This window comes from the organism of the source record quoted next, unplaced genomic scaffold, assembly GCF_019419815.1.
Source record: "Pyrus x bretschneideri cultivar Hongxiangsu unplaced genomic scaffold, Pyrus_bretschneideri_v1 Contig38, whole genome shotgun sequence".
NCBI classification, from domain to species: domain Eukaryota; kingdom Viridiplantae; phylum Streptophyta; class Magnoliopsida; order Rosales; family Rosaceae; genus Pyrus; species Pyrus x bretschneideri.
The window spans coordinates 4,249,292-4,276,244 of record NW_025999701.1 but is presented as its reverse complement, the minus strand read 5'-3'; the positions used below and the strand labels follow the sequence as shown (position 1 = coordinate 4,276,244).

At 36.6% G+C, this 26,953-nt stretch overlaps 4 protein-coding genes across 7 annotated transcripts; 1 reads left to right on the top strand and 3 right to left on the bottom strand.

The window, feature by feature from the left end:
- Positions 1 to 222: 222 nt before the first annotated feature.
- LOC125468465 (heavy metal-associated isoprenylated plant protein 47-like) lies at positions 223 to 1,904 on the bottom strand. Its single transcript, XM_048564245.1, has 3 exons — positions 1,701 to 1,904; positions 1,412 to 1,490; positions 223 to 1,264 (listed from the first exon to the last, which is right to left on the bottom strand). The coding sequence occupies exons 1-3, from the start codon at positions 1,704 to 1,706 to the stop codon at positions 1,125 to 1,127; spliced, it is 225 nt and encodes a 74-aa protein (XP_048420202.1). The 5' UTR covers positions 1,707 to 1,904; the 3' UTR covers positions 223 to 1,124.
- A 6,800-nt stretch (positions 1,905 to 8,704) lies between these two features.
- Positions 8,705 to 10,800, bottom strand: LOC125468468. 2 transcript variants are annotated; one of them, XM_048564251.1, is made up of 2 exons: positions 9,335 to 10,800; positions 8,705 to 9,161 (listed from the first exon to the last, which is right to left on the bottom strand). In XM_048564251.1, the coding sequence occupies exon 1, from the start codon at positions 10,675 to 10,677 to the stop codon at positions 9,964 to 9,966; it is 714 nt and encodes a 237-aa protein (XP_048420208.1). In that variant the 5' UTR covers positions 10,678 to 10,800; the 3' UTR covers positions 8,705 to 9,161; positions 9,335 to 9,963. The 2 variants fall into 2 exon arrangements, with proteins under 2 accessions (XP_048420208.1, XP_048420209.1); XM_048564252.1 differs by having other exon boundaries at positions 9,347 to 10,800.
- A 2,552-nt stretch (positions 10,801 to 13,352) lies between these two features.
- On the bottom strand, positions 13,353 to 16,607 carry LOC125468476 (transcription termination factor MTERF9, chloroplastic). 3 transcript variants are annotated; one of them, XM_048564277.1, is made up of 6 exons: positions 16,220 to 16,607; positions 15,549 to 15,740; positions 14,747 to 15,439; positions 14,201 to 14,610; positions 13,897 to 14,043; positions 13,353 to 13,671 (listed from the first exon to the last, which is right to left on the bottom strand). In XM_048564277.1, the coding sequence occupies exons 1-4, from the start codon at positions 16,502 to 16,504 to the stop codon at positions 14,293 to 14,295; spliced, it is 1,488 nt and encodes a 495-aa protein (XP_048420234.1). In that variant the 5' UTR covers positions 16,505 to 16,607; the 3' UTR covers positions 13,353 to 13,671; positions 13,897 to 14,043; positions 14,201 to 14,292. The 3 variants fall into 3 exon arrangements, with proteins under 3 accessions (XP_048420234.1, XP_048420235.1, XP_048420233.1); XM_048564278.1 differs by having other exon boundaries at positions 13,897 to 14,027; XM_048564276.1 differs by having other exon boundaries at positions 13,897 to 14,610.
- A 7,884-nt stretch (positions 16,608 to 24,491) lies between these two features.
- Positions 24,492 to 25,810, top strand: LOC103931197. The gene is made up of 4 exons (XM_009340619.3): positions 24,492 to 24,826; positions 24,945 to 24,994; positions 25,115 to 25,196; positions 25,497 to 25,810. Exons 1-4 carry the CDS (start codon positions 24,589 to 24,591, stop codon positions 25,541 to 25,543), a joined length of 417 nt encoding a protein of 138 aa, XP_009338894.2. The 5' UTR covers positions 24,492 to 24,588; the 3' UTR covers positions 25,544 to 25,810.
- Positions 25,811 to 26,953: the final 1,143 nt, after the last annotated feature.

Here is a 26,953-nt window from a genome sequence, read left to right as displayed (position 1 = left end):
GATTCTCTCTTTTTTACAAGGAACAATATAGTGGTATTTCATTATTCATCTCAAGTAAATACAAGGGTGTCATTGGGTACGTTATTCCAGTGACCAATAAATTGATCTGGAGTGAATTTCCACAGTAAACCCTAAAAGGATACCACAAGCACAATTGCTACCAGTACTGATATGTCACAATAAACGATAGACGCAATAGAGTTATACTATCCACATTGGTCATCGCTAAATAGTGAGGCCACATAAAGTTATTGCAGTAGAGTTAGACCACATCAAGTTATCATTGACATACGTTACCACATAACTCATCGCTCAAAGTGGAAGACCAAATCTGGCATCACGACAACACGACCATGACACCAACAAGGCGAGCAAAACACAACTGCACAACTCCGAGAAAGGAACCACTGGTCAGCTCATCTCCATAAAGGAGAAGGACACTCATGCCAAGGCCCCTTGCAACTTCGCCGCTCTAATGAGATTCTGGTTTCCACTGGTCAACTCATCTTAGTGAAGGACAAGGACACTCATGGCAAGAACCCCCTGCAACTTCACCGCTCTAGTGGATTTCGCTTTCCACACGTCAAGCACCCTACAATCTAATCGCATAACGCAGCTAACCACCAAATCCAATGGCACCAGCCCCAACCTTAAGATCTAATCGCATAAGGCAGGAGATGCCAGATCCGAAACGCATAATAAAGTGGAGTTGATAGATCCGAGTGCACTAGTCCGTGCAGCCACAAAATCAGTCAAGGTAGTAGGCTATGGTTTTTTTTTACTTTTTTTCTTTTTTTCTTTTTTCTTTTTTTTTTTTTTTTTTGAAAGGGGAGAGAGAGATTTTTTTTTTTTTTTTTTTGACAAAATATTATGACTTCCCAACAAACAAACTAGTTGGTGTTACATTAAATGTTAAACCACAAATCTAGTACTAAATTTAAAATACGATTATGACTTCCGAACAAACAGTCCTTTCCCCGAAAATGATGCAAGTTATCGTACAAAATGGTTCAAGCACTCGTTCGTGGTGGCTTATTGATGTAGAATTCCAACTGGTGAGGGTGGTGACAGAAAGTTTTTCTCTTGTATCATATGCATGCATGATTTTGTTTTCTTTTTATGGTTCACTTTTCTTCTACACTCAGCAAGTCTGCATGGCCAAGCTTCTTCCTCAATGACTTGGCCAACCCCGCTGCATCAACTCCGTCTCCAGTAATCACCAGTTGATCTCTATTGGCCCCCTTAAAGGCCACTGATGTTACACCTGCAACATTATATACAATTGAAAAACATTTTATCATACAAAAATTTAACAAATTTGATTAATTCGCTTACAATAGTTTTCTTTTGTTTTGCACTTTGTTGATCAAATTAACATGAACACATATACTCTAAAGAGTACAAAACACACCGTCTTCTGCAACAGCTATTTCCATGGCCTTGGACCGACATTTTGCACATCTAAACTGCGCCTCAATGGTTATGGTTTGCTGTAGCACATCATGCAACCAACCCGACAAACATGTCAAAATCAAGTAATGAGTATCAACCATATGAACTAAAGATGTAAACTTTCAAGGGATTTAGACCATTAAACCTTTCAAATGAAAATGAAGAAAAGGTTAATTTTTTCCGGGAAAATCATATTAGCTATGAAGTAAAAACAAAACATACATGTTTCGGGATTAGTATATACATACCTTCATATTCTCCACTAGTATTAGTACTGAACAAAACCAAGATTTTGGGTTTTCCAAGAAGATCTAGTCGTATGTCGTATATGGATGGATGTTCTTCTTCTGTAAGAATGCGAGTGAAGAGAAAACTGATCAGTGTAGGTTTCTTTTATAGGGTCCACCATTCTAGTACAGCTGTTTGTGATTTCGTCTGATGGTGTGAATGCACCTTGACGAACTAATTGCGATCCACGTTTTGCGGTTTGAACGTACACTGGTGACCTTCCAGACTATGCCTCCCGTTTTTGCTTACTCATGTTCTGTAATTTAAGAAGACGACTTCGACCAATAAAGAGAAGACGACTTCGAAAGTCAATTTAAGCAAGTCAATTAGTAACTTAGCATATAAGTAATAAGTCACCAGCTATCGTACAAAGAATATAGAGGTATTTGTTGATTTGCCCCAGGAAATTGTATGCAGCTGCCAATTTCCCCGTTGAACTTTTTTAATTAGCCAATTTCCCCCTTGAATTTGAATTTTAGCCGATTACCCCCTTGAACTTTTATAAATAGCCAATAACCCCCCCCCCTGAAGTTAGATTTTAAAAAACTTTCATTCAGTTTTTCATCCATCCAATTTTTCATCATTTTTGCCCTCATACTGTTTGTCATGTGTTGTTTCCATGATCAAGATGGATGGAAAATTGGATGAAAATTTTTAAAATCTAACACCAGGGGGACATTGGTTATTTATAAAAGTTCAAGGGGGTAATCTGCTAAAATTATAGTTCAAGGGAGAAATTGTCTAACTATATAAGTTCAAGGGAGTAATCAACTAAAATTAAAGTTCAGGGGGCAAATTGGCAGCTCTATACAAGTTAATGGGGTAAATCGACAAATATGCCAAGAATATAAGGTAAAATACTCGGAAACCTAATTATAAAAGTTCAAGGGAGTAATCGACTAAAATAAAGTCCAGGGTGCAAATTGGTATCTCCACACAAGTTCAGGGGTAAATCGACAAATATGCCAAGAATATAAGGTAAAATACTCGGAAAAGGCATCACATGCTAGCCCCAACTTAGCCATATAATGTTAGGTTTCTACTCGTGCATCCCGAGTTTAAATCTATCCCTTCTCTTAAATTATTATAATAGTTTCGAACTAATAAGACGGGCTTCAAAACTTTGAGTTTTAATCAAAAGTCATCCTATAACTTTATTTAATGATAAGGACAAGATAATGAAAAAAAAAACCTTGGTAAAGCACCTACAATACTTCATCATCGCCTCATTATTCTTCATCTCCTTCTCCTCCATCAACTACTCTCCCTAACAGCAACACCTCTCCTCTTTCTCTCTAACAATTTTATATTTTCCAATATTTTCTTCGCATTTGTATTAGACTAGTGCTTGTTCACGAATTTAGTCAAATTCGTCCCTTGTAGATTATATCCACAGAAGTAGGATTAGGAATTTTATATTGTTTTCACACACACATAGAGATATACAAACATATATATATATATATATATATATATTAAATAACTACATATATAATTAATCTTCATCTACAGTTAAGTTTCATAAAAAGTGTGTATGAGGATGCGGGGTCTGCGCGTCATTTTTCTTATAATTTTTTTAATATTAAAATTATATTTTTTTTCATTAAAATTTAAGTTATTTTGTCATTTTTATTAAAATTTAAGAGTTTTTCATTAAAATTTAAGTCTTTTTTATTAAATAAAGTTATAGCATGATTTTTTTATTAAAATAAACTTAGCCCAATCCTTTTTCATAAATTGACAGGCACCAATTCTCTTGTTTGGATTCATAAACATAGAAATTTAGAATTTCCGTGTGGAAAAAAAACTTGTTATTTGAGACCTCCAAATCCCAAGTTCAAATTTCATGTAAATAGGTGTCATTTCTCAATTTCTATGGTTGAGAGTTTAAAAATAACAAATTCTGTATTCAATTCCATTGTTTTTTTAGGTTAACCAAACAAGAAAATTTACAAATTCTAGAAAATAAAATCTCGTCATTTCAATTTCCGTCATTTTTAAATTCCTTAGTAATCTTAAGTACTAAGTCAGCACAGCTATAGTACACAGAATATAAGGTAAAGGTACTTGGAAAAAGCATCACATGCTAGCCCCAACTTAGCTATAGAATGTTAGGTCTCTACTCGTGCGTCCCAAGTTTAAATCTTCCCCTCTCTTAAGTTATTATAATAGTTTCGAACTCTCTCATACTCTTTAATCATAATAATTATTTTTGTTAAAAAAAATTGTATAATCAAATTTGTACTAGCCCCAATATTTTTGCCGCTCAATGCGTTGGCTGGGGTGGTCGATGAGAACCGATGTCATTAATGAACGCCATTTGTGACGCAAGTGCTGCAGGAAAGTTTGAGTTTGAATAGGTGATAATTTTACAGGTGCAAATTTTATTTTATCATTTATTTTAGGTTTTTATGACAAATGGTCTATAACATTGATCTAACTTTTCATTTTAGTTTGTTAATTTCAAGATCAATTAATTTTGTGTGAGAAATTTGTTGTCGCAAATCAATTTGGTCATTCTATTTCAATTTCGTTTATTATATTAATGTGGCACAAATGTAGGGTTCTACAAACCCAATAGTAGTATGTGTTGACCCTAAAAAACACAAAACCTGCATGGCGCACAAGCCGAGTAACTATGACCTAATTATGTCCTTTTTATGAATACAGACATGCCAACTTGCAACCAAGCTCAGCCAAATGAGTAAAATAGATGCGGTGGTGGTGGTAGTTTCGAATGCGCTGCTAACTTCCCTACTCGAGCGATTATGGCCAAGGAAGGAACACGTGGTTTGGCTGCCTCCATCATATTTGTTAGAGTATAGGAGTGCCGAATCAGTTTGAGATAGAAGGACACATGTATTTAAAGGAGATGAGTGTTTTGATGGTGAACATGATTCGGCCGTCTAAATGTCAAACTGAAAAATGCACTTGAGAGTAACCAATCATAGAACACTCCACTTCACTGGGAAGCTAATGAAATGACTTCTTTCAGTGAATAAGCTAAAAGCTTCTTCACCGACCGAGACTTGGATAAATAACCAACCAACTAGAAGCAATTCTATTTGTCTAAACTGAAGATGCTCCTTTGATCGCTTGATTCTACAACTCCAACGTTGTTAGTCCAAACTGAAGATGTCATCAGTTGTCAACACAATCATGTTAACTTATCTGAATTGAAGATGTGTTGACGGAAGGGTTAGGATAGTATTTTTTTTCCTCAAAAAATGTATGAAGGACTTCATGTAGAGCATTTTGAGTTGTTTGTTAAGTTGAAGGGGGTTTTCTACGTTGCAAAACATCTTGTGTTTATAGGGGGTGAATTCCTTGATGGCCAAATCTATCGAATGATATAGTTTTGATAATATATCAATTCTTCGACATATTCTCTGAATATACTCGGAATTATTCTCGATCAAAACTCTACTACCTCCAAATCTCATCGCCTTCAACTAGGATTCTTAACCTAGATTTATTATGCAATTGATTCAATTTTTATCTGAAAACCAATCCTGATTCTTAACGTATGGGCCGAGAGCGTGCAAAGTTGGGTTCAAACATTGCCCCAAGTTTTCGTGACCTTCTGCCTACACGCCAAAAGGTTAAGGAAATGAATCTTGTCTCTAGTTGATCACCGAACACATCACCTTTATTTTCTAGTATCGTCTTGTGAAACAAAATGAAATTTATTGATGTTTAGAGAAACAATAATATGAACCTTTTCACCGAATAAACCAACCCGTCCACATGAAGGTCTAACAACTAAAGTGGATGGCCATTAAAATTGTACTCTTTGTTTTTTTTTTTTTGGCAGACAGCCGCTTGTTGCCTCTTTATTTTCTTAATTATCAATCTAAACAGTAGGATAGTTAAGAAAATAAAAGTTATTATTTTCCTAGCAAACGAAACCAAAAATATGAGCAGAAGTAGTATAGGCACCATCAGCGACAGCAGCTATCTTCATGGCCTTGGCACGACGTCTTCTGCTTCTCATCTGCACCTCAATGACAATCTTTTGCTGCGGAATTAATTCAAACATATGATCATTTTAGTCATATAAAACATACTCTCCTGGTACGACATAACTTAATTGTTTTTTTTTTTTTTTTAATTCTAGGCTTCTAGCCTTGCGTTGAAATAATTAACAAAATTATTTTTAAATTGATCGAAACGTACTCATAAGTCTTTCAATCCATAACGAAAAAATCAAAATTGCTCAATCTTTTATATGGAGAGAGAGAGAGAAGGAAATAGATGGAGAATTTTCAACAAAAAAAAAATATATATATATATATATATAAATATACTTTAGGAAACGATTAGTTAGTTTCTTTAATCATAAATATATAGAAAATAATCAGCAAACTTTTTAACATATGTTGACAAAATATAGGAGAATTGTCAGTTGTCAAACTATAATTAAGATTATTATAACCATCACATAGATCAACAACTGACAGTTAACACGTACACAAGCATGAGTGTCGATTTTGAACTAATCGGTTACTCTTAACAGTATTGAATTAGAATACCAGAAGAACAGAAGTAAAGAGAAGCAGAAAGAATTTAGAGAGAGAGAGAGAGAGAGATTGAGAGAGAAGAAATGAGAGATTGTATTGACAGAGTTGTAGTCGATAAGTACAATGTGTTGCTCACAGCCTTTTTATACACACCTCACACATTTCATTTCTCTAACTAACTCTTTTATACAGTTAGCTTTCTCATAACCTCTGTAACTAACTATTAACTATTTTCTTGATGACATGGCATAGGATGTGGCATCTTCACAGTCGATATGAGTCAACATCCCCCCTCAATCTCAACTAGGGTAACCTAGTTTGAGATTGAAATAATATCTAGTAAACACAAGACTGTGTAATCCCATTATGTACTCTCTCTCCCTTACGAAATGGTTAATGGAACATCAGTTGTCTGTTCATCCGTAGGCAAATATTCAATCACTAAATCACCATTATGTACTCTCTCTCCCTTACGAAATGGTAGTCAGTATCAAGGTGTTTAATCCTTGAATGGTACACTGGATTAGCACTAAGTGCTATGGCAAACATATTGTCACAGTTTATGGTTAATGGAACAGATAACACAACCCTCAAGTCCTTCAAGATTAATCTGATCCAAGCTACATCAACTGCAGTGTGTGCCAATGCCTTGTATTCTACTTCTGTTGAGCTTCTCAAAACAGAAGTTTGCTTCTTAGATTGCCACGAAATAGCATTGTTACCAAGGTAAACAACATAACCAGTTACTGACCTCCTTGTATTTAGATCAGGTGCCCAATCTGCATCCGAGAATGCTGTTAAGTTCACCTCTGTATCAGAAGAATAATTGACTCCACATTCTGCAATCCCTTGTAGATATCTGATAATTCGTTTGACAGCACACAAATGCACATCTGTTGGTGATGTCATGAACTGGCACACTGAATTCACAGCATAGGCTATGTCTAGATGCGTGAATGTTAAGTACTGTAAGGAACCAACCAAGCTTCTGTACAAAGTAGGATCCTGCAACGGTTTGCCCTCATTGAGAAAAACATTCTTTATATCTAATTGCCTCAATTCCCATTTATATATAGCTGCCAAAGATAGTATTAACCTTACTGTAGTGTGTCTCACTACTGGATTGAAGGTTTTTGAATAATCTAGACCCTGTTCTTGTGAATACCCTTGAGCCACTAATCTGGCTTTGTACCTAGAAACACTTCCATCAAGATATTTTTGATTTTATAAACCCATTTACTCCCAATGATTGATCTGTCACGTGGAGGATGAACTAACCACTATGTCCCTTGAGCTTTGAGGGCATCATAATCATCCTACATTGCAGTTTGCCAATGAAGAATGGTAGATGCTTTTCTAAATGTTGAAGGCTTCTGAATCTTTGATTGCAGCATGGAAGAAAATCCACCAGAAAACTCATATTCATCATTCAATTGCAAGGTTTGTAATTCTGGATATGAAGCACTGAAACCAGTGTACGATCTCTTTGTAATTGCACCAGACTTTAATCTTGTAACCATAAGATGACTTGAATCTTCAGGAATAACTGATGATGATGAAGAAGGAGAGAGTGATAGGATTACCTCCAATTGTGAAGCTTCATGGACAAGTAACAATGATATTGTACCTTAAGTAGATGCTGAAGGAGAAGTTGCAGAGGACCCATCAGATGCATTCTGAGAATCTGCCAAAGCTTGAACTAAAGAACTTGACCCCTATGTACTGTACCTGAACTGTTCTCCAACAGTTTCTGGACTTGTGTTTTGTTGCCCTCGAGATTGAGAAGCCTCTACTTGTGAATTTGTACTAGAGGTGGACAACTGAACAACAATAGGAGATATCCTTGTATTCTATGGCATACTTGTATTCCCAGTGAATGTTGTATCTTTATTCTTGTAAGGAAACATATTTTCATCATGAATCACATGTCTAGAAAGAATTAGCTTATTACTACTTCTGTCGTAACAGACAACACCCTTATAAACAGCAGCAAATCCTAAAAACATACACATTTTTTACCTTGATTGAAGCTTATGTTGATTGTATGGCCTTAAGAATGGATATACACCAGATCCAAAAAATTTCAAAGTAAGCAAATCTAGATCTTTTTGAAAGAATAACTGATAAGGTGATTTCATACCCAAGTTTTTACAGGGCATTCTATTGATCATAAAAGTAGCATGATTACAAGCAAAATTCCAAAACTATAACGGAACACTAGCTTCTGTCAATAAGGTTATTGCTATCTCAACCAAGTGCCTATGTTTCCTCTCAGCAAGGCAATATTGCTGAGGAGTGTAAGGACATGACACAGAGTGTACAATGCCTTTTGATGCTAAGAAAGCTTGAAACTTGTTACTCATATATTCAGATCCACCATCAGTTTGTAAACACTTGATTGATATATTGAACTGTGTTGCAACAAATGAATAGAAATTGCCAAATACTTGGAATATGTCTGATTTATTTATAACTGGAAAAATCCACAGAAACCTTGAAAACTCATCGATGAAGCTTACATAGTACCAAAAACCTTCTAGAGACTTAGTTGGAGCTAGCCCCCATATATCAGAATGTACTTTATCAAAGATAGAACTAGCTCTACTTTCTTTTATATAGAATGGTTGTCTACACATTTTTCCAGACATACAAGAAGAACATACTGAAGGTAGAGAATCCTCATTAATAGAATGTCTAAAATTCCTTATCATAGCAGAAAGTACTTCCTCAGATGGGTGCCTGAGTCTCTTGTGCCAAATTGAGACATTCACAAGCTTTTCCAATTAGTGCAACCGCCTTATTTGAACCAGCAACAAATCTCCTTGAAAACACATTCAGTGGAATCTCATATAGCTCTCCTCTACTCCTGCCTTGGTACAATATCATTCCTGTTACCTTATCCTGTATGAAAAACACAATTTCATCACAAATGAACCAACATTCATTATCCTTGCAAAGTTTCTTTACAGATAAAAGATTGATTCCAATAGCTGGAACATGAAATATATTTCTTAAATGCAATGAATGATGTGGAGTAGAAAGAGTTGCATAACCAATGTGTTTAACCGTCAAACCTTCACCATTACCGATAGTGATCTTCTCATCCCCATTATATGTCATTGGTTGATTTAGATTGCCAAGGTTTAGTGTCATGTGATGAGAGGCACCAGTGTCTAGAATCCAAGTATCAGCAGCAGGAATTCCTTGAGCTTGTTGTCCAAATTCAGCTGCAGAGACCTGTGTAGATGCTTGAGCTGAATAGGCAGTGAGTGAAGAAGGTGGAGGTGCACCTTAATAGGAATAGTTATTTCGATGTCTACATTCCAAAGTACTGTGACCCTTTTTCCCACAGATTTGACAAAGGGTCACCTGATAGCCATTATATGATGATCCATTATCACTCCTATTTGGACAGTTTGGAGCCGTATGACCCTTGCGAGAACAAATCTGGCATTCAACCACAGTCCCAGCTTTGAAGTTTGTATTACCATTCCAAGAATTTCTATTTCCAGTATTAGAATAGCCATTATAGTTGTTACTCCCTCTCTGTCTATTCCCATTGTAGTAAGGCCTTGAGTTACTGAATGAGCCATAACCATTTCTATTGTAGAACTGAGAAGTATTGTACCCATTTCTATTCTGAAACCTGTTATTCCCTTGATACCCCTGATTATCAACAGATCTGGATCCTGCATTTGAACTTTCACCTTGTGAATACCTCGAATTTTGGTTGCCACCTTTGGATTGTTCTCCCTGAACATACATCGCAGCCACTTGCCAAAATATTGATCCTTGCTTCTATCACAGATTCAGCACCAATCAGCTGTGCTTGAAAATCTTTCGGAGGAATAGAGGTCTCTCTTGCCAAAACAACAGTCTTCACCATATCAAACTCAGGTGGTAATCCGGACAAAGCAGTTATGACCAAATCATTATCAGTAATTCTCTCCCCTGCAGACAAAAGTTGATCATGAATAGACTTCAGTTTGAGGAAATACTTATCAATAGAGTCACTTCCCTTTTGAATTGTATGGAAATCAATTTTAAGTTGATTTATACTGGCCCTTGACACAGAAGCATATCTTTCCTGTAAATTTTTCCAAGCCTCATGTGATGTTTTACACCTTATTACATATTCCATAGCATCATCTGACAACGTAGCAATCAACAGACTTAACATTGCCATATCCTTCTGAACCCAAGATTTATAAGCTTCTATTATTTCTTTAGTCACTCCACTCTCAGTATCAATTACAAACTTTGGTGGACACAGAGCTTCACTAGTAAAGAACTCCAAGAAATCATAACCTCGTAAAACTGACTGAAACTGATAGTTCCACTTAACAAAATTGTCATCTTGCAATTTCACAGTTAACATGCCAAGCAAATTCTCAATTCGTATTGATTTATCCGACATCTTGATTACTTAATTCTTTTCACACCAATCAACAATCTTCAACAACTGATCACAATATACAAATACCAATTCTTCAACACACACCAATCTTTCAAGAAAAATCACAATTCGAAAAGCAACTTCAACAACTGATCACAATAGACAAATGCCAATCTTTCACCAATTATCAACTTCACAATATACCAACAATCAACAATAATGAGTAATCTTTCAACATCAGTCTTCAACAATGATCAACATCGCAAAGCAACAAGCTCAGGCATTTAGCATTTAACTGTCTTGGCATCGGCCTTCTTGGCTCCATTCTTTACAATTTTCTCAGTAATGACACAAATCAGTGAGTCCATTCCTTATCACAAACACACATACACTTCTTCTACCATCAACAATTCTTGACATCGGCCTTAATCATACACAGAAGAGAACCCAGATACAAACAACCAAACAAAACACCCAAAATCGCCATAACTCTTCACTGATGCAAAAACACAAACACTTGGTGTGCAGAAAATAAGAAAGAAAGGAATCGACCTGATATCCAATTCAGCAACCCAAGAATTAAAGAAATCCAATCAGCAAGTCTCCAAGAACTGCATCGAACTCGTCAGCGGAAGAAATAGCACCAAGGATCGTCCCGGCGATTGATACCATCTTAACAGTTTGAATTAGAATACCAAAAGAACAGAAGTAAAGAGAAGCAGAAAGAATTTAGAGAGAGAGAGAGAGATTGAGAGAGAAGAAATGAGAGATTGCATTGATAGAGATTGTAGTTAATAAGTACAATGCGTTGCTCACAGGCTTTTTATACACACCTCAAACATTTCATTTCTCTAACTCCCTTATACAGTCAGCTTTCTCATAACCTCTCTAACTAACTATTAACTGTTTTCTTGATGACATGGCATATGATGTGGCATCTCACAACCAAAATGGCATATGATGTTGGCATATGTACACCCTAGCCAAATAGCAAAGAATGCTATATATGCTTACGACTCTGTCCTGCTACTTTCTTCGTAACTATCCTTTCTCCGCAGGCACACACTTTATGCACGCGAGAGGCTTTTTTTTTTTTTTGTAAATCACGTACGCAATGCGCAACTTTAGTTTTTAATATAAATTCTGCAATTGTTATTGCAAACACCTTGTTTGGCTAAACCACTTAACCAAACTCATATAAGTTTACAATCCATAAAATACTTGAGATTTAGTTGTGTACATTCCCAGTTCAGTGCCAGTGGCTCTTCCTTATTTGAACAAATAAGACGGATCACTTTCATACATACCTGCATTGTTAAAGACACAATATTTAATTTGCAGAAATTGGCTAAAAGATATTTCCAAAACTATATCAACAAATGAAGGGAAAAAAAAGTGTGCTACAATGATTTCAGTATTTAAACAGATTACAATTGACAATATAGCACAAAAAAAAATTTAATCAAATCTCAGCACCTCGAAGCAGACCAAGGAACTACTTCGGCCTAATTTTACACAAATATCCTAGCTGTCTCATTCTCTTCCCTTAACTGCTAAATATAATTTTCTGAAATTGACTTCACAAAACTAATTAATTATTGGGGGTTTCATAATATGATCTGAATAAGCAAACCGACCCTGGTGTGGACAAGTAAGTTTCTACCCGCAGACTGGATCAAAGGCCCGCAGTTTCGTTAAGACAATTACATTGAAGGACTTCACAACCAAATGACAGTGCAACAAGAGTCATATTTTCAAAACCCTTGCACTAATTGTGTTCGCACTTTTGCTTTGGCTAGATGTGAGTTTTTGTGATTAATAAGTTATGTGGCCGGTCAAGTCTTTTAACGATGATTCTATAGTCTCGCCCTTTGTAATAACTTTATATCTCGTTCTTCAGCGATGACCGATGTGTCCGCTGGTATAAGTTTGTGGCGTCTACCATTTGTAACTGAATCTAAACTAGTGGCGATGGTACGGATGTGTTTCTGGTAGTCATATAAGGGTTTTACTCAGTTTGTGTGTCCTTGTAAATTTACTCCAGATCAATTTTCTTATCACTAGAGCCAAGATGTTATTAACATTTGTATTTATATGCGTTGACCAATAAAATGCTACTCTTATCTTTGCTTGTGAAAAAAATAAAAGGTTTATAAAAAAAGGTATAAGATAATTTGGAAGCCAACTGTGAGATCATGAGCTGAGGTCATCTAATTCTAGGCTTACCAGCCAGCCAAAAGCTTGTCACTCCGTATTAGGTTCCGCAAACCGATGGGAAGGCAATTTAGGCTAATCAAATGACTTGAAATTGTGAACTAGAAACTTGTTGTGTATTAATTGTGTAGGTATTTGGAAGTAGATGTGAATGCTTTTGCATTAGGAATTAATAAGTTTCCTTAACAAGTAATCAATCTTCTAACATTAGGTTCAGACAAAAAATTTCATTTTTCTTCAGTATAAATTCAAAGCACTGATTGGGTGATGCAGACATTGACTGCCTGCGTGGTGAAGGGATTGAGCCAAGTACAGGTGGGGTTTAGGGTTTAGGGTTGCGGGCCTTGCGACAAGATGGTATTGACGCAACGTTGGGGGTGGTGACAGTGTTAGGGGTGGTAGCTGGCCTTACAAAGGCTCTCCTTTTGTTTGAATCTCTAAAGCCTCAACAGTTCAACAGTCAGTCAGAGATCTCAGGTTTCTGCAGAAAGGCAGTCAGAGATCTCAGGTTTTTATATAACCAACCACACATGAAACTTGGACTGGAAATACAGCTCTACATTCTATGCCAAACACATCAACATTTAACAAATGTTATAGCAGTCTGGTTACTAACAATATAAACAGAAACTTCGGAAGTGCATGTTACACGTCCTGGTCTTCGGCGTATCGTTGAGGATGAACAACAAGAATCATCCTACTGACAAAACAAGACTGGCCCTTGTGTTTTAAATCAAAGGCAGTTAGTAAGGCCTCTCGTTTGTCCACCTGAGTGTCGAGAAGATACAAATACACTACAACCTGCAATGAATTGATTCATCATAAGAAACTATGAAATCATATAAAACAACGTAAGGAGAAAATATCTAAAGGCAAGCCAGTCAATGGAACAATGTAACAGAATGTTGTAATTGTTTACTAACATGAAGGAATACAGCAAGGATAAATAAATATGTTAACATTCATATGGCAGACCAATTATTCCTCAAACAACTAATGTTTCTTGTTCAATTAGAAATAAATTACCTTAAAAGTATAAACTCCACGATGAGTGTCTTTTGTCTTTTCCGTCACAAGCAGTTAGAGCCTAAAAATTAATACTCATCTAGATGCTTCGACCTCAGAGCATAACCTTGTACACAAAACTGGAGCAGCTCCTGTATAAACAAATAATGGCACGGGAGTGCCGCAACGACAGCCTATATAATCTATACGAGAAACAAGCTAGCCACCCAAACAAAAAACTGAAAAACCTGGAAATTTTCTTATTCCAGATTCATGATAAGCGGGGACTGTCAACTTCATGGCAACTTTGTTAACAATGTCATACCTTGAAATTCACCGGCAGAAGTTGCTAAGGGAGGATTCTCAGATCATCAAACACGTGTGTCAGTTAACTCACACATACTTTAAGGGAGGGTGTTATCCCTTTCTTTCATATTTTTTTGCAAACTCCTTGAGCAGTAAGCTCTGGCGGAAAGCCATATATTTATCTAAGCTAGTTCCAGCCCATTGTTGACAGAAGCATTCATCAGTTGGGACCAATGAACTTAGAGGAAATGGTCCCTTAGGAGCTTTCTTCAGAGAAACCAAGAATCTATGTCGAGGGCGAATTCTCTGGTCCAATGACAAGCTTAGGTACATAGGATATTTGGTCAAGGAATGCACTTCGTTATGAAGTTCATTTATCAAGTACTTGTACTTCGGCTTTAAATTATCCTCCAGTGATAGGGATAGTACCTGCAAGGATATATGTCAGAAATCGAAAAATTGGTCAAGATTCAGAAATTAACTTGTGAAGTGGGAAGAAGCAAGAAACATCCAAATAGAAAGAATGCATCAATACTTTAATGGGCATAACAGAAAGTAAGCATACCTGCGTTAGACTAGTTAAAACTTTCAAGATGTCAGAATTACACATCCCAATACTCCTAAGGAAATTGATCCTGGGCAGTAGCCCATCATCAATGCTATAGTGGAGGAACTGCGGATGTTTTTTAACCATCTTCACTATACTATCTCTGGGTGCTCCTATCTCCTTAGAAAGAAATAGCAAACGAGTATTCCATGATATATCAATCCTCTGAACCAGAATTTGAGGGCTTAACTGCACAACTTTACCTAAATCTTTTTCCTTAATCCCGACCTCTTCAACTAAGTATCTCACAGTCGGTTTCAACGAGTTCTCAACACTATAGGAGAACAGGGATGGTGTAGCAGCAATAATCTGCCCGACCCTGGAACTTGGAATGCCCAGATTCATCAGGAAAGCAACATGGGACTTCAAATTGTTCTCAACAGTATATTCAAGGATCTGTGGCTGCCTCAAAATCATTCTTCTTACATCTCTCTGTTTGACACCAACACTCAACAAATATTCCAACCTTTCCTTTGCTGAGCACACATTTATTTGAAGAGAAGGCATATGCCTCTCATACATTTGAATAAAGTGCGATTCCTTAAGCCCAAATGTGCTTAGATAATCAATAAGGGGTAACCATTTCTCATCCAATTCGACATCTTCTGACAGCCGAGGGAATCTATCCTCCATAGCCTTCCTTCTTGATAGCTGCAATCAAAGAAAAAAAATCAGCACTTTCGTACCAAATGGTGTACAAATGTTTTAGTACAGTTGATCATAGAATTTGAAATCTCTTCATATCAATCCACAAAGCTACCTTTCCCTTGCGAGGTACATCCCCAGAAGTGACTTCCTTTGTTTTGCTTGGACTATGATAGTAGTCTTCCTTATTACTCTTCTCTAGAGTGCGCTTGCTGTTTCTGCCATCCAAATGACCGTTGGACAATCCTTTGTGGGATTTGGGCCTCTTTCCATTCACATCAAAGTCTGAAATTTCCGCAAAGTCATCCTGGAGAAGCAATACACACAAAAAATTCAGACGATGTGCAAACAAACAAAAAGCAAGGTTCTTGTGTCATATATACAATCATACCAAACTAACATTTCATTCATCAGCGTATCACATATAAACAATTGATCAGTGATCACAACCCAAGAATCAATTTTCCCAACATTGGGTGACGAAATGCGAAATTCTGTCGAACTCATCGTCTTTCATTATACATTTGGCTTGTTATATACATTTTCAAGAACCCACAAAAGCAAACTTTTTGAAAGGACAAAGAAAAACCCCCATAAAACCAGTATTAACCTCAATCCAATAAGCAACAAAATCAATAATTCTAAAAGAAAAAACTTGAATCTACAAATTGACCTATACAAACAAATGGGTACACAAAAGTCAGCATAACTGAAGCAAAAGCGTTCTTGTTATCCATCCCTCAAATTAATGAAAAACAAACAACTGGGGGTGCATAAATTACTCACATTGAGCAACCAATCGTCGTCAGACACGTCAGTAACACGAGAGACCTCGTCGTCGTCGTCTTGGTCGTAGGGGGAGAGAGGCTGGCCATAGCGGGAGCGGCGGTTGGACTTGAGAATTTTGGGGTTGGAGTGGGCGGAGAGCACCACGAAGCGGCAGCTGGAATCGGACCTTCTTTTGTGCCCAGAGAGATTGGAGAGGGTGGTAATGGTGAACTGGGAGCGAGAGAAGAGTTTCAGACAAGAAGAAGAAGAGGAGGAGGAGGAGGAAAGAGAGAAAGATACCATTTTACTAGATAGAGAAAGAGAGACGAAGAATATACTCTAAAACCCTCTACAGAATTATCTACATTATCATTATCTTCTTCTGCTTTCAAAATACATCTTTTTTGGGTTCTGATTTCAGACACAAAATTAAATATCCTCCTCTTTTTTTTGTTTTTTCTTGATCATTTTTAACTTGTAAGATTAACTGATTTTCATGCAAGATTTTTATTTTTTTGACATCTGTTGTTTAAATCGAATACAATTAGCAAATATAATAAAATATGAGTGTATATGAGGAAAATGTCGTAGACCTAATTTACTGAATCATATAAAGAACAAAGAAAAGGGGTGTGGCACATAAAGAGAGAAGAGAGAGATATGTAATTGTGAGGTGTGTGTTATCTCACCCTATTGTGCCTTTATTTATAGTAGTAGGGAAGGTTAGTACTCAAACAAATGGCACATCAAGTCTTCGCAATGAAGTAGATCAGTTGATTAAGTCGTCGGCATAATGAGTGAATGAGAGCCTCAAATCAACAAAAGAATGCATAAAAGGTAAAACTCACAAAACTCCACTATGATAAAACCCAAGGTGGGAGAAAAACCCATAAACAAAAGTGAAAAGTGAGAAGTTGCACTAATTTAAAACTATACGCCTTTTGGACGTAAGTAGAATAGCTCACAAGGATATAACCAGCCCAAGATGGGTGCCTCGTCAAAACCTAGTTAGGTAGCAAAAACCCAGTGGGAAAATGCTCATAATAGTAGGGAAAAAGAGTACATTACAATCAAATAAGTATACTTCTGGATACTTCCCCTAAGTTTGACGGAACATCCAAATGAAAACTACAAGTATTGCATATGAATAGTTAGACATACCAATTCCTCGGACAAGCTTCTGGAAGGTCGACGTCGATAGTGACGTCATGTAGAGGTCGGCAAAGTTGTCTAGGATCAGCTTGCATGACTTTAATCTCCTAATGCTTTGCTGATATAGATGTAGACGCAATTTGTCTTGGCTTGACTTTGTTCATGTATCATCTCTTGGTTGGGTTGATACATGTGGCATAGTCTTCATGGATCGTCGTTGGGACTTAACGATAGATGAAAACAGCAAGTACTTCGAATATACTTAACAGGAGCTCTCAACTATGTCTCACATATGGCGTAGTGAAGTAAGGTGAGTCTTGGAACAATTCAAAAATATCACAATTAAGGTCATATTATGGACCTCCAAGATATTGCGATATCCCTAACGGTAAAGACATAACCATTTGGGGATGTGCCTTGTGCAAGTTTGATAAGTAACATGCGTCAGCATAACAAACAAGGCAAACATTATTTCAAGGATCAAGGGGGATTGGATCCGCTTGGGATGCATTGGGATTAGCCCAATTTCATAGTACCTTTAAGGTAGCGGAAAAATGTCTTTAATAGCAATTCAGTGGTTGCGTGTAGGCGCAGTGCTATTTCTTTACCAATAGATCAACAGTGAAGGAGATGTCCTTTCTAATTGCAATGAGGTAAGTATAACAAAGCGCAAAGTTGAACTCAGATATGGAACTTCGGATTTCATAACTCTTCAAGGGTCTTATTTGCATATAGCGTTGGAAGATCATAGGTATAGTCAAAAGGTAACACCTTCGGGGTGTAGTTCGACTGGTCGACCAAAGTACCGTCAGAACAATGCTTCAACTTCAGGTCAAGGCATAAACAAGTTTTCTCAATATCCTTTATTTCAAAATTTGTCTTTAGGTGCGAGGCAATTTTCTCAAGTTCTTCCAGAGTCTTAGTGAGATTCATGTCATGAACATAAACTATAACTCTAGCAATTCAGAATAAAACTTCATAATTTAACATGTAAGGGCATTCATTCATATCCATGACTGATCAAATAATCACTTAGATAGGTATACCACATCCACTAGATTGCTTCAATCCATAAATGAATGCCTCAAAACGAGTTCAAATGGTGTTCCATGGTTTTGGAATTATTTGAACCAGTCTATGTAATTCTTCGGGAACTTACATGTAATCTTTGTATCTATATCCCTATGGAGAAACACTAACCACATTCGTAATGCTGCAATCAAACATAGGGAGTTTAAGAGATACCTTGCGCCATTAGTAACAAAACAAGGTTACCTTGAGTAATGTAGGAATGATAAGTCGAAACACACATTGGTAAGGATTTTAACCTAGATTATAATTTCGGTTGTCCAATTAGTTCTACGTTGTCACTAATCAAAGAAATACGGTTTGATACCATCTTTTTTCATTTATATCGGTAGCTACCATATAAGTGAAAACATCATCGATGATAATCTAATTCCAATTCCATTATCTCATCCAAACTAGTATACTGGACTAAGAACTTTAAGTCTCGGGAGTAATCTGGATTAATCTCATGAGATGAAAATGATTTGAGATAGCGATCGAGTATAAATTCATGTTGTGCCGTGACCTTCCTCTTTTAAGGAAGTGAATTCTATGAACTGAGTGATCTATCATGCTTCATGCCAAGAAAGATTGATTGGCTATCCATCGGTGTACCGGGTTATCCAACACGGGCGGCCAAACAGTCCTTTAGGGGCGGCGCACACTTCATGGATGTTGACTCAATGTCCATTAAGTACGTTTATTCTTGCAGGCATGTTTGCAGCTGGTATATGATCTCGTCACTTTAGCTTGATTAGAGGAATGTGTCTAGAGTAACATTCTGAAAGCTAGAATTCATCGGATATCGAGATGAGACACAGTAGGCAACATCCACGTAAATTCGCATCGTTCTACAGGAACGTTGACGTTCTTATCTCCCCCTAACGGCGAGAAGACCGTCTCATAGAAGTGACAATTTGAAAATGAGCGATAGAGATATCACTTGCAAGGGGCTCTAAGAGAGCTAGTGTGAAGGAGAATCATATTCAACAAAGATTCACAACCTTCTGTGATGACCCAAATTGGTAAGTTGCAGCAGCACAACTTAGCACAGAAAATGCACACCCAAAACACATAAATATGAAGCAACATGTTTGTACCCAATAACCAACTGTAACGCCAGAAATGGTTGGGTGGCAATGGGCCTCAAAGTGGACCAACATAGATGCATTCAATATTGCATAGCCCTAGGCAGAAACCGAAGGCTTAATGCGTTCACCAACGTCTAGGCAATCATTGAAATTTCACTTTATGATCACTTTGCAAGGCTGTTTTGGGATGAACATAGGAATTTGATGTTCAATTATAAACCCAAAAGACGTGCAGTACTTATCGAAAACCATCAATATAAACTCTTCACCATTATTTAGTCTTCCAGACTTTATGGACTAATTAAGGTGGTGAACCCTTATAGTTGGCCAGGAGATTTGGCAGCAATGTGTATGGACAAATATGCGACAAGTTTGTCAATTCATCAACCAAAGCCATAAGTATTTATATGGTCCGCATTTTGGTCGGATTAGTCCACATATATTCCCTTGAATCCACTGTGAAAAGAGGGTCGTTTCATATCTTTGCTAGGATAATTTAAAAAATCAATTTTCCTAACGAGCAAGCTTGGCAAAGTGTGCTTGTAGGCACAAGATCCTTACTTCGAGTAAGGAGATGCGTCGTGGCATCATTGTTCAACCAAAATGTTTGTTGTGCCAAAGCAAGTAAACTGCTCGAATAACCCGGCTCCAAGCCAGCCACACATGGTGTGTTCCCAGTTGAGAGATAGCCCATTGGCCCCAAAGCAAAGCTTCAAGCTCATTTTTAGAGGTGGTACAAAGATATTCAACTCTATTTTCTTCAATAGTTTCATTTATGATGGTTATCATCTTGAATATCCTTAAAACTCAACGACGTTCTTTCAGAATGAAAAGAATATAAGGTCTCTTAAATGGTAATTTAGTACCATTCATACAATGAGGAGCGTGCCAATGCTTTTAATCAGGTTCGATATACCTGAATTCGTTGCTAGAGATGTGATTTAAGTATAAAGTTAGTGTGCGTAGTATCGTATTCATCCAGACAACTAACTTTCCCACATTCGTACCTAATCCCAAGTTTAATTGAATTTGGTCACATGTATACAAGAAACATGATTCAATTAACTCATATTCGAGAACAATATCGATAAAATTATCCATAACTAAAAGAAACACCAAAGTTGAATCCAAGAACATAGAAAAATGTTCACAAAGTAAACCAAAGTTACTAAGGGGATTCAGCAAACATGACCATTCATGTCAAAATTCTCTTCTTCCAATGGTGTTCGGTGGAGCAAAATTAGTCTCACATATTGACTACTAGAATGGTACTTCTCAATGACATTGGTAGGGGCACACATAGGTGCTTAACCAATGATTTATTTCATCGAGGTAGAAGTAGATTCTGCAGGGTTGAGGTTTGGGAATAATATCCCTTATTATTGAAGTTTTAAGTCTTAGATGCCAAGGATCACACTTTGCGTGTGATGCCACACTTTGGCAGCCCTTGATTCTACCATACGTTGTAAAAACAAACCTTAAAGTAGGTGAAAAAGAGACAAACAGACCCAGACTTAGGTTTGGTAGGCTCCAGGCAAAGTTGGAGAGGTCTATTCGGTAGGCCTCTGCCGAATCAGAGCAATACCGTTCGATGGGCCCTAGTCGAAAATGGGAATCACCATTCGGTATGCCTTGACCGAACTGGGTAGAGCCATTTGGTAAACTCCAGCCGAGCTGAGTCTATGCCGTTTGGTAGACTCCAACCGAAGTTGGGTCTATACCTTTTTCTCACATTTATGGTAGTAATCAGATTCATGAATGTGGTAAACTTTCGCTCTCTACACTATTGCTTCAAGAAAGAGTTAGAAACATGGAAAGACGAGAAAAGTATTCTCTAGTCAAAATTCGATCAGATTTATAAACTTCATAATCGTACTTATTCATGGACGTAATCATGGTGTGCTTCAGGCAATATCTTTCACGATTAAACGGTCCGTAAAAGCAAGCCAAAGAGCCATGGAATCCTCATTCAAGAGGTATTTCCGTTGGTTATGCTTCGGGCATAAGTCTTCGTATGAAGATCATGGCGGAGGCTTATTCAGCTCTTCCATGTCATTGTTAGCTACACTGGCTTCTCAACTTCTTGATAGTCAAGTGAAGATTCACGTCTTGTACTCCACATAAAGTGGTTTCTATTAGAAATGTCCACATCAGTGAAATTGAACTTGTTACGGTTCGACAATCCACTGAATGGAGGGAACAAAATTGTGATTGGTGTTATGGAAAATAAAATATCCATAAGCATCAAAGTTAGAACATTCATGTTCTAAGACATGGTTTACATGAAAAATTCGAGTTTTCATGGGGGTATTATTTTATGAAAACTAGGGGTTTCAAAGGCACTAAATTCGAAACTACAAGTTCGCGTTTAGTTATGAATCTTATGGTTCATAAAATGAGGTACCTGTAAGAACACATAATACAATATACAACTAAGTGTAGTGGATTTGGGTTGCTTTAGGAACTCAAGTGTGAGTGCTTACAAAAAGGAATCAGCGTTCAAAGAAAAGAAATAAAATATTGAATCGTTAATGTCCAAAAGTGGGCTTTAGGCCAATAATTTTGGATGTCTTGTCAGATTAGTGGACTGTTGATCACTTTAATTAATTCAATAAATCGAGACCATTCGGGGTCGATTGTAGAAGTAAAATATATAAAGATTCAAGCCTATGCATAGAAGTCATGTTGGCTGCAGGCCAATTAGAAGGCAGCCCAAAAAAATTTGGGCTCAAATCTGCTGTGGGCAGCCCCAGCCTAAGCAGGGTTGAGGCCCAAATCAAAAGGGAAGCCCAATTGGACTTGGTCTATGAGCCGCTATGGTGGCGACAATATCAATCTAAAACTAAGGTCGGAATCCTTAGAAACATCGATGGGAAAACAATCGTGATGTCGGATAGGTCCAAAAACCTCAAATATTCTTTGGGAATCTTTCAAATCTGTTCGAAGACAAAAATCTACCCACGAAGACAACTACAGGTCGTTGAGTTTTGTGAAAATAATTTATCCATGAACAACTTAAAGAAGTCAGAGATCAAAGGTCTCGTCGGGAAAATCACAAAGCGGAAAGATTGAACAACGTCGTTCAACATGTGCATCTGGGTTATAAGATAGAGTTAGCTTGCCTCAGCTCAGTGGATTGGCTTGACCTTGGCACGAGCGTGTGGCTTCAGTGACTGGCTTGGCTTGGCAACGCAGCTGCAAGCCGCGAAGCAGCCAAGTTTTCCCTTTTTTTTTCTTTTCAATTTTTCTGATTTCTATTATTTAGGGTTTTTAGAACCCCAAAAATTAATAAAAAAAATCATGCTTCTATTTTATTTAGATTCTTTGACTCGCAAATTCCACATAGCTAATTTATAATTGCGTAATGCGTGAACATGTGTGTGTGTGTGTGTGTGTGTGTGTGTGTGTGTATCGGAAGGAAAATATAAATGTAGGGGGTTCATGCATCATGAGAAATGTTTTCATGTTTCACAGTCGTTTCAAATATCTTAATTTATTTTAAAAGAACCTGATTGGCAGAAAACAATTGAGCCTTTGAATTTGTAGAAGATCCTTCTCAGAAAGCTAAAACTGCATCTCCAATGCATTGTATCACATTCAACAAAGAAAAATTAAATCGAATCAATAACATGTAGATCAATTCAATAAAAGAATAAATTAATCATAAAAAGAATGATTGAAGATCAAACTCTCTGTAACGCAACGTCAAGAGCGTGCTGATAACGTGTTGTAGGGCTAATTTACTGAATCATATAAAGGATAGAGAGAGGGGTGCGGCACATAGAGAGATAAGAAATAGATGTGTAATTGTAAGGTGTGTGTTATCTCACCACATTGTGCCTTTATTTATAGTAGTAGGGAAGGTTAAATCCTTACCATTACAACTCTAATAGGACAATATCTAGTCTAAGAGATATGGTAGAATCCTATAAGGATATCCTAGATATATTAGGATTTACATAATCACATTCCTAATCTAATAAGACCGCAACAGAAAATAGTTTTTTCATTTTAATTTTACTGAAATCGAATTCTCTTTTTGTTGGCCGAATTCTTTTGGCCATAGTTTTTACATTTTAATTTTCACTAATTTTTAGCTATGGCTCCTAAAATTCGATTGTAATCTTATTTTGCTTTATGTAACTCAAAAGTTATCACTTTACTCCCTAAAACTCAAAGTTCGCTCCACTTCAACCCCTGGAACTCGATTTTGATCCCACTTTGGCCCCTGAAACTTGAAAATCATCTCTATAAAACTCGAAATTCATTCCATACTGCCTTAGATTTGTTAATTTCTTATGTGAATTTGATTTGAATGCTGTAGACTAATCAATTTCTATTTTATCTTTTTCATCTCTTTAATTCTTTTAAACAAAATATTCTATGATTGTTAAATGTTACGCATAATGGAGATTATAGTCAAATTGTTTATATGTTTCGTGATGGGCTTTAGTTGTTTTTGTATTTTGTTTCTCCTTAAAATGTTTAAAAACTAGTGAAATTGTTTAAAATATATTATATATTTGTCTTTATATGTAAGACTCTCTAATTGAACCAATTCATCTAGCTATAAAAAATAATATACGTGCATTAATAATGAGACATATGAACCATATTATTCCCGTAAGATGTGAAATGTTAAAATACGTTACTTATGTTCCCAATTCTCTCTATTGAAAATTTGAAATAAGACATCCTTAAAAATAAACTGTAGAGTACATTAACCCTAAATTATAGGAAACTTTAACGAAAAGTTTCCGATACTGTTCACTTTAACGAAAAACCATATTTGTATACTAAAAAATCAATCCTGCTATTATTCACTTTACCTTTTATTTTGTCATTATAGTTAAAACTCAAAGTTTTCAAAATCCTTTCATTAATTTTTCTTAAATTACACGTGTGATCCACATTTATTTTCTAATGAGTGGGTGAGTCTGTGTTGAGCAACGTGGCCCAATATGCAGCGGTGGTGACTAGTATCAGCCCATCTCCTCTCTCTCTCTCTCTCTCTCTGTGAAAAGTCGCACCCCCGCCAGTGCCCGTGCCTGAGTGGCATCCTTTCTCGTCGTGGCAATGGAAGCCTCAGTTTCTTCCTCGATACTCATGAAAAATCCAAGCATTTCCAACAGCAATCTATTGTTTGAAAGCAGAAACATTGCAAAGTGTGCAAGCTTTACCAGAAAACCACAGAACCTTGCTATACAAAAACCAAGCACAAAAGCTTGGAGGATTGCAGCAATCGACGATGTTTCAGCTGTAGCTGATCCGACCCCGGTCGTCATCACCTGGCAAATTGTTGTCGGAGCTATAGGTATGTATATATGTGTGTGTGTGTGTGTGTGTGTGTGTGTGTGTGTGTGTTTATTCTTACGTCTTATACAAGTGCTTTATTACTTTTAGTGCTTTAAATTTTGTTAATATTTTTGCAGCTGGAGTTGCACCTTTTGTGGTCGCTGGAATTGAATTCAGCAAAAGAATAGTAAGTTCAGGAATATTACATGAATTCATGTACAAAAATGAGTTTATTATCCAATAAATCATATGTTATTAAGTGAAAATATGTTATTGATTATGATTTATGCAAATGTGGTATTGGTAGATCGCACAGAAAAGATGCGAGGTATGCAGAGGGTCAGGACTTGTTTTGACCAAAGACAACTATGTGAAATGTCCTGAATGTGGTATGCTTCATACTCCATTGATTTGCTTCTATATATTATCAAGGGACCGAAATTCTATATAGGTTCTTTTATTTTTGGGATGTGATTTTCCGGTTTTCTCCTCTTGCGTCCTTTCTCTTGTCTCCGTCTTTTTATTCTTTTTTAAGTTATTCAATCCAAAAGTTAAAAGAAAAAAAATGAAGCGTAGGAGAAGAAAAGGGATGTGCAAATATTTTTACTCTTATTCTTCTTGGACTGAAAATTTAGTGGTTTTTTTGTAAGTTAATTTATTTCCTTTTTGTTTTTGAATTCTTCTTTCAGGTGGATTTCTCCCTTGGCAATCATGGAAAAGATTCTTTTCTGGCTAAGATCCAATAATTTTTAGCATTAACACATTTTCTATAAGTTCGATGGAGGACGTTTGATCCAATTTTATGATGCAACTATTGAAGCATAAGTTGCTTTGTACATGTTGGTGTGTGATTTCGTGGGATAAGACAGCAATGTGAAAGCTTGTAGAATTTGCAGGGGAAAGATCACAATCTGCCAGGCAGAATGGGATCTGTGAACAATGTTTTGTGCCTGTATGCTTGCAGTGCATTGAGCAACTGTTATATAAACAGGTCAATTCCTAAGCCCATGTTCGATGATTTAGGGTACATTATCGTATAGTTTGTTTAAAAAAAATAAAAATAAAAAATTAGGCAATCCAAATACAATTCTGAGCCTATTTGACAAGAAATAAAACATCCAGAAGAATCCCCTTGCTAGTCATAATTTTTTTAGCTCACATTACAAATAAGCTGGTCACTTCATGAAAGCAGAAGGACTCATGAACTACATTATGTCGGAATTTGTAGGGTGGAATATAAATTTTACAAACTCTCTTTAAGATCTTTAATCCTAAGGTTGATGTATTCACTTATATGAGATAGAAACTATACACCTTTTGGGGCACCACCTTTATTTTCATCAAGCTTGGTCGCCCTAAGGTAGGGCCTTCTTCCTTTCCATGCATGCTCCATCTCCAAAGATCGAGAACACCCTTTGTAGATTTCGGTTGCACCTAGCAATCATATGAGTAGATTGTCTACGCACTCTGTTTCCAACAAAGATCAAACCGCGTAGTTCACCTTTAGAACTAAGGTGAAAATGGAGAAGGATGGTTTTGGTGGTGGTAGTGTTTTCTCTCTTCTAGAGAGAGAGAGAAAAAAACTCACTGAAAATATTAATTTTTTCTATTTGGTTATAGAGGATGACCAGTACTTGTCTTTCTTCTAAGGATGTGTGGAAGACAAAGCTCTTACACATGCATGTGTGTCAAGAAGGCCTTGAACTTCTTGTAAAAGTTTCACATCTTTCCACTCTTTCTCTACACACTACCACATAAAGGCAAACTTGAATTTATCATCACTTTTCATGTCACATCCTTTCAAAATGAGTAATGAGCCATCATTACCCATTTTGGACCATTAATGCACTCCAAATCATCTAGGAACTTGTAACAATCCCAATGGGTTTGGGCCTATGGACCTACCAACTCTTAAAAGTATTTCGATGCCCACTTTAGACATATAACAACCACTATAATTAATTAAACAGTTTAATTAATTATTTAACCAAACTAATTAATCTAATTAATTATTTCCATCACCTTAATCCTAGAATAGAGTGTGCGATCTTTTTAAGTTCTTATTAATGATTTTTATTTTTTAATACAACAATATATTTTACACTAGGGGGAGGGGGGGAGTTCGCCTAAACCACATAATGGACAA

Excerpts from the sequence above, each read along its gene's own strand:
- LOC125468465 (XM_048564245.1), bottom strand. Across the intron at positions 1,265-1,411 it reads AATAGCTGTTGCAGAAGACG|GTGTAACATCAGTGGCCTTT; the intron begins GTGTGTTTTGTA and ends ATAATGTTGCAG.
- LOC125468468 (XM_048564251.1), bottom strand. The coding sequence starts at position 10,677 with ATGTCGGATAAATCAATACGAATTGAGAATTTGCTTGGCATGTTAACT.
- LOC125468476 (XM_048564276.1), bottom strand. The coding sequence starts at position 16,504 with ATGGTATCTTTCTCTCTTTCCTCCTCCTCCTCCTCTTCTTCTTCTTGT. Across the intron at positions 15,440-15,548 it reads ATGTACCTCGCAAGGGAAAG|CTATCAAGAAGGAAGGCTAT; the intron begins GTAGCTTTGTGG and ends CTTTGATTGCAG. Across the intron at positions 14,611-14,746 it reads TTTTAACTAGTCTAACGCAG|GTACTATCCCTATCACTGGA; the intron begins GTATGCTTACTT and ends ATATCCTTGCAG.
- LOC103931197 (XM_009340619.3), top strand. The coding sequence starts at position 24,589 with ATGGAAGCCTCAGTTTCTTCCTCGATACTCATGAAAAATCCAAGCATT. Across the intron at positions 24,827-24,944 it reads AATTGTTGTCGGAGCTATAG|CTGGAGTTGCACCTTTTGTG; the intron begins GTATGTATATAT and ends ATATTTTTGCAG. Across the intron at positions 25,197-25,496 it reads TGTGAAATGTCCTGAATGTG|GTGGATTTCTCCCTTGGCAA; the intron begins GTATGCTTCATA and ends TTCTTCTTTCAG.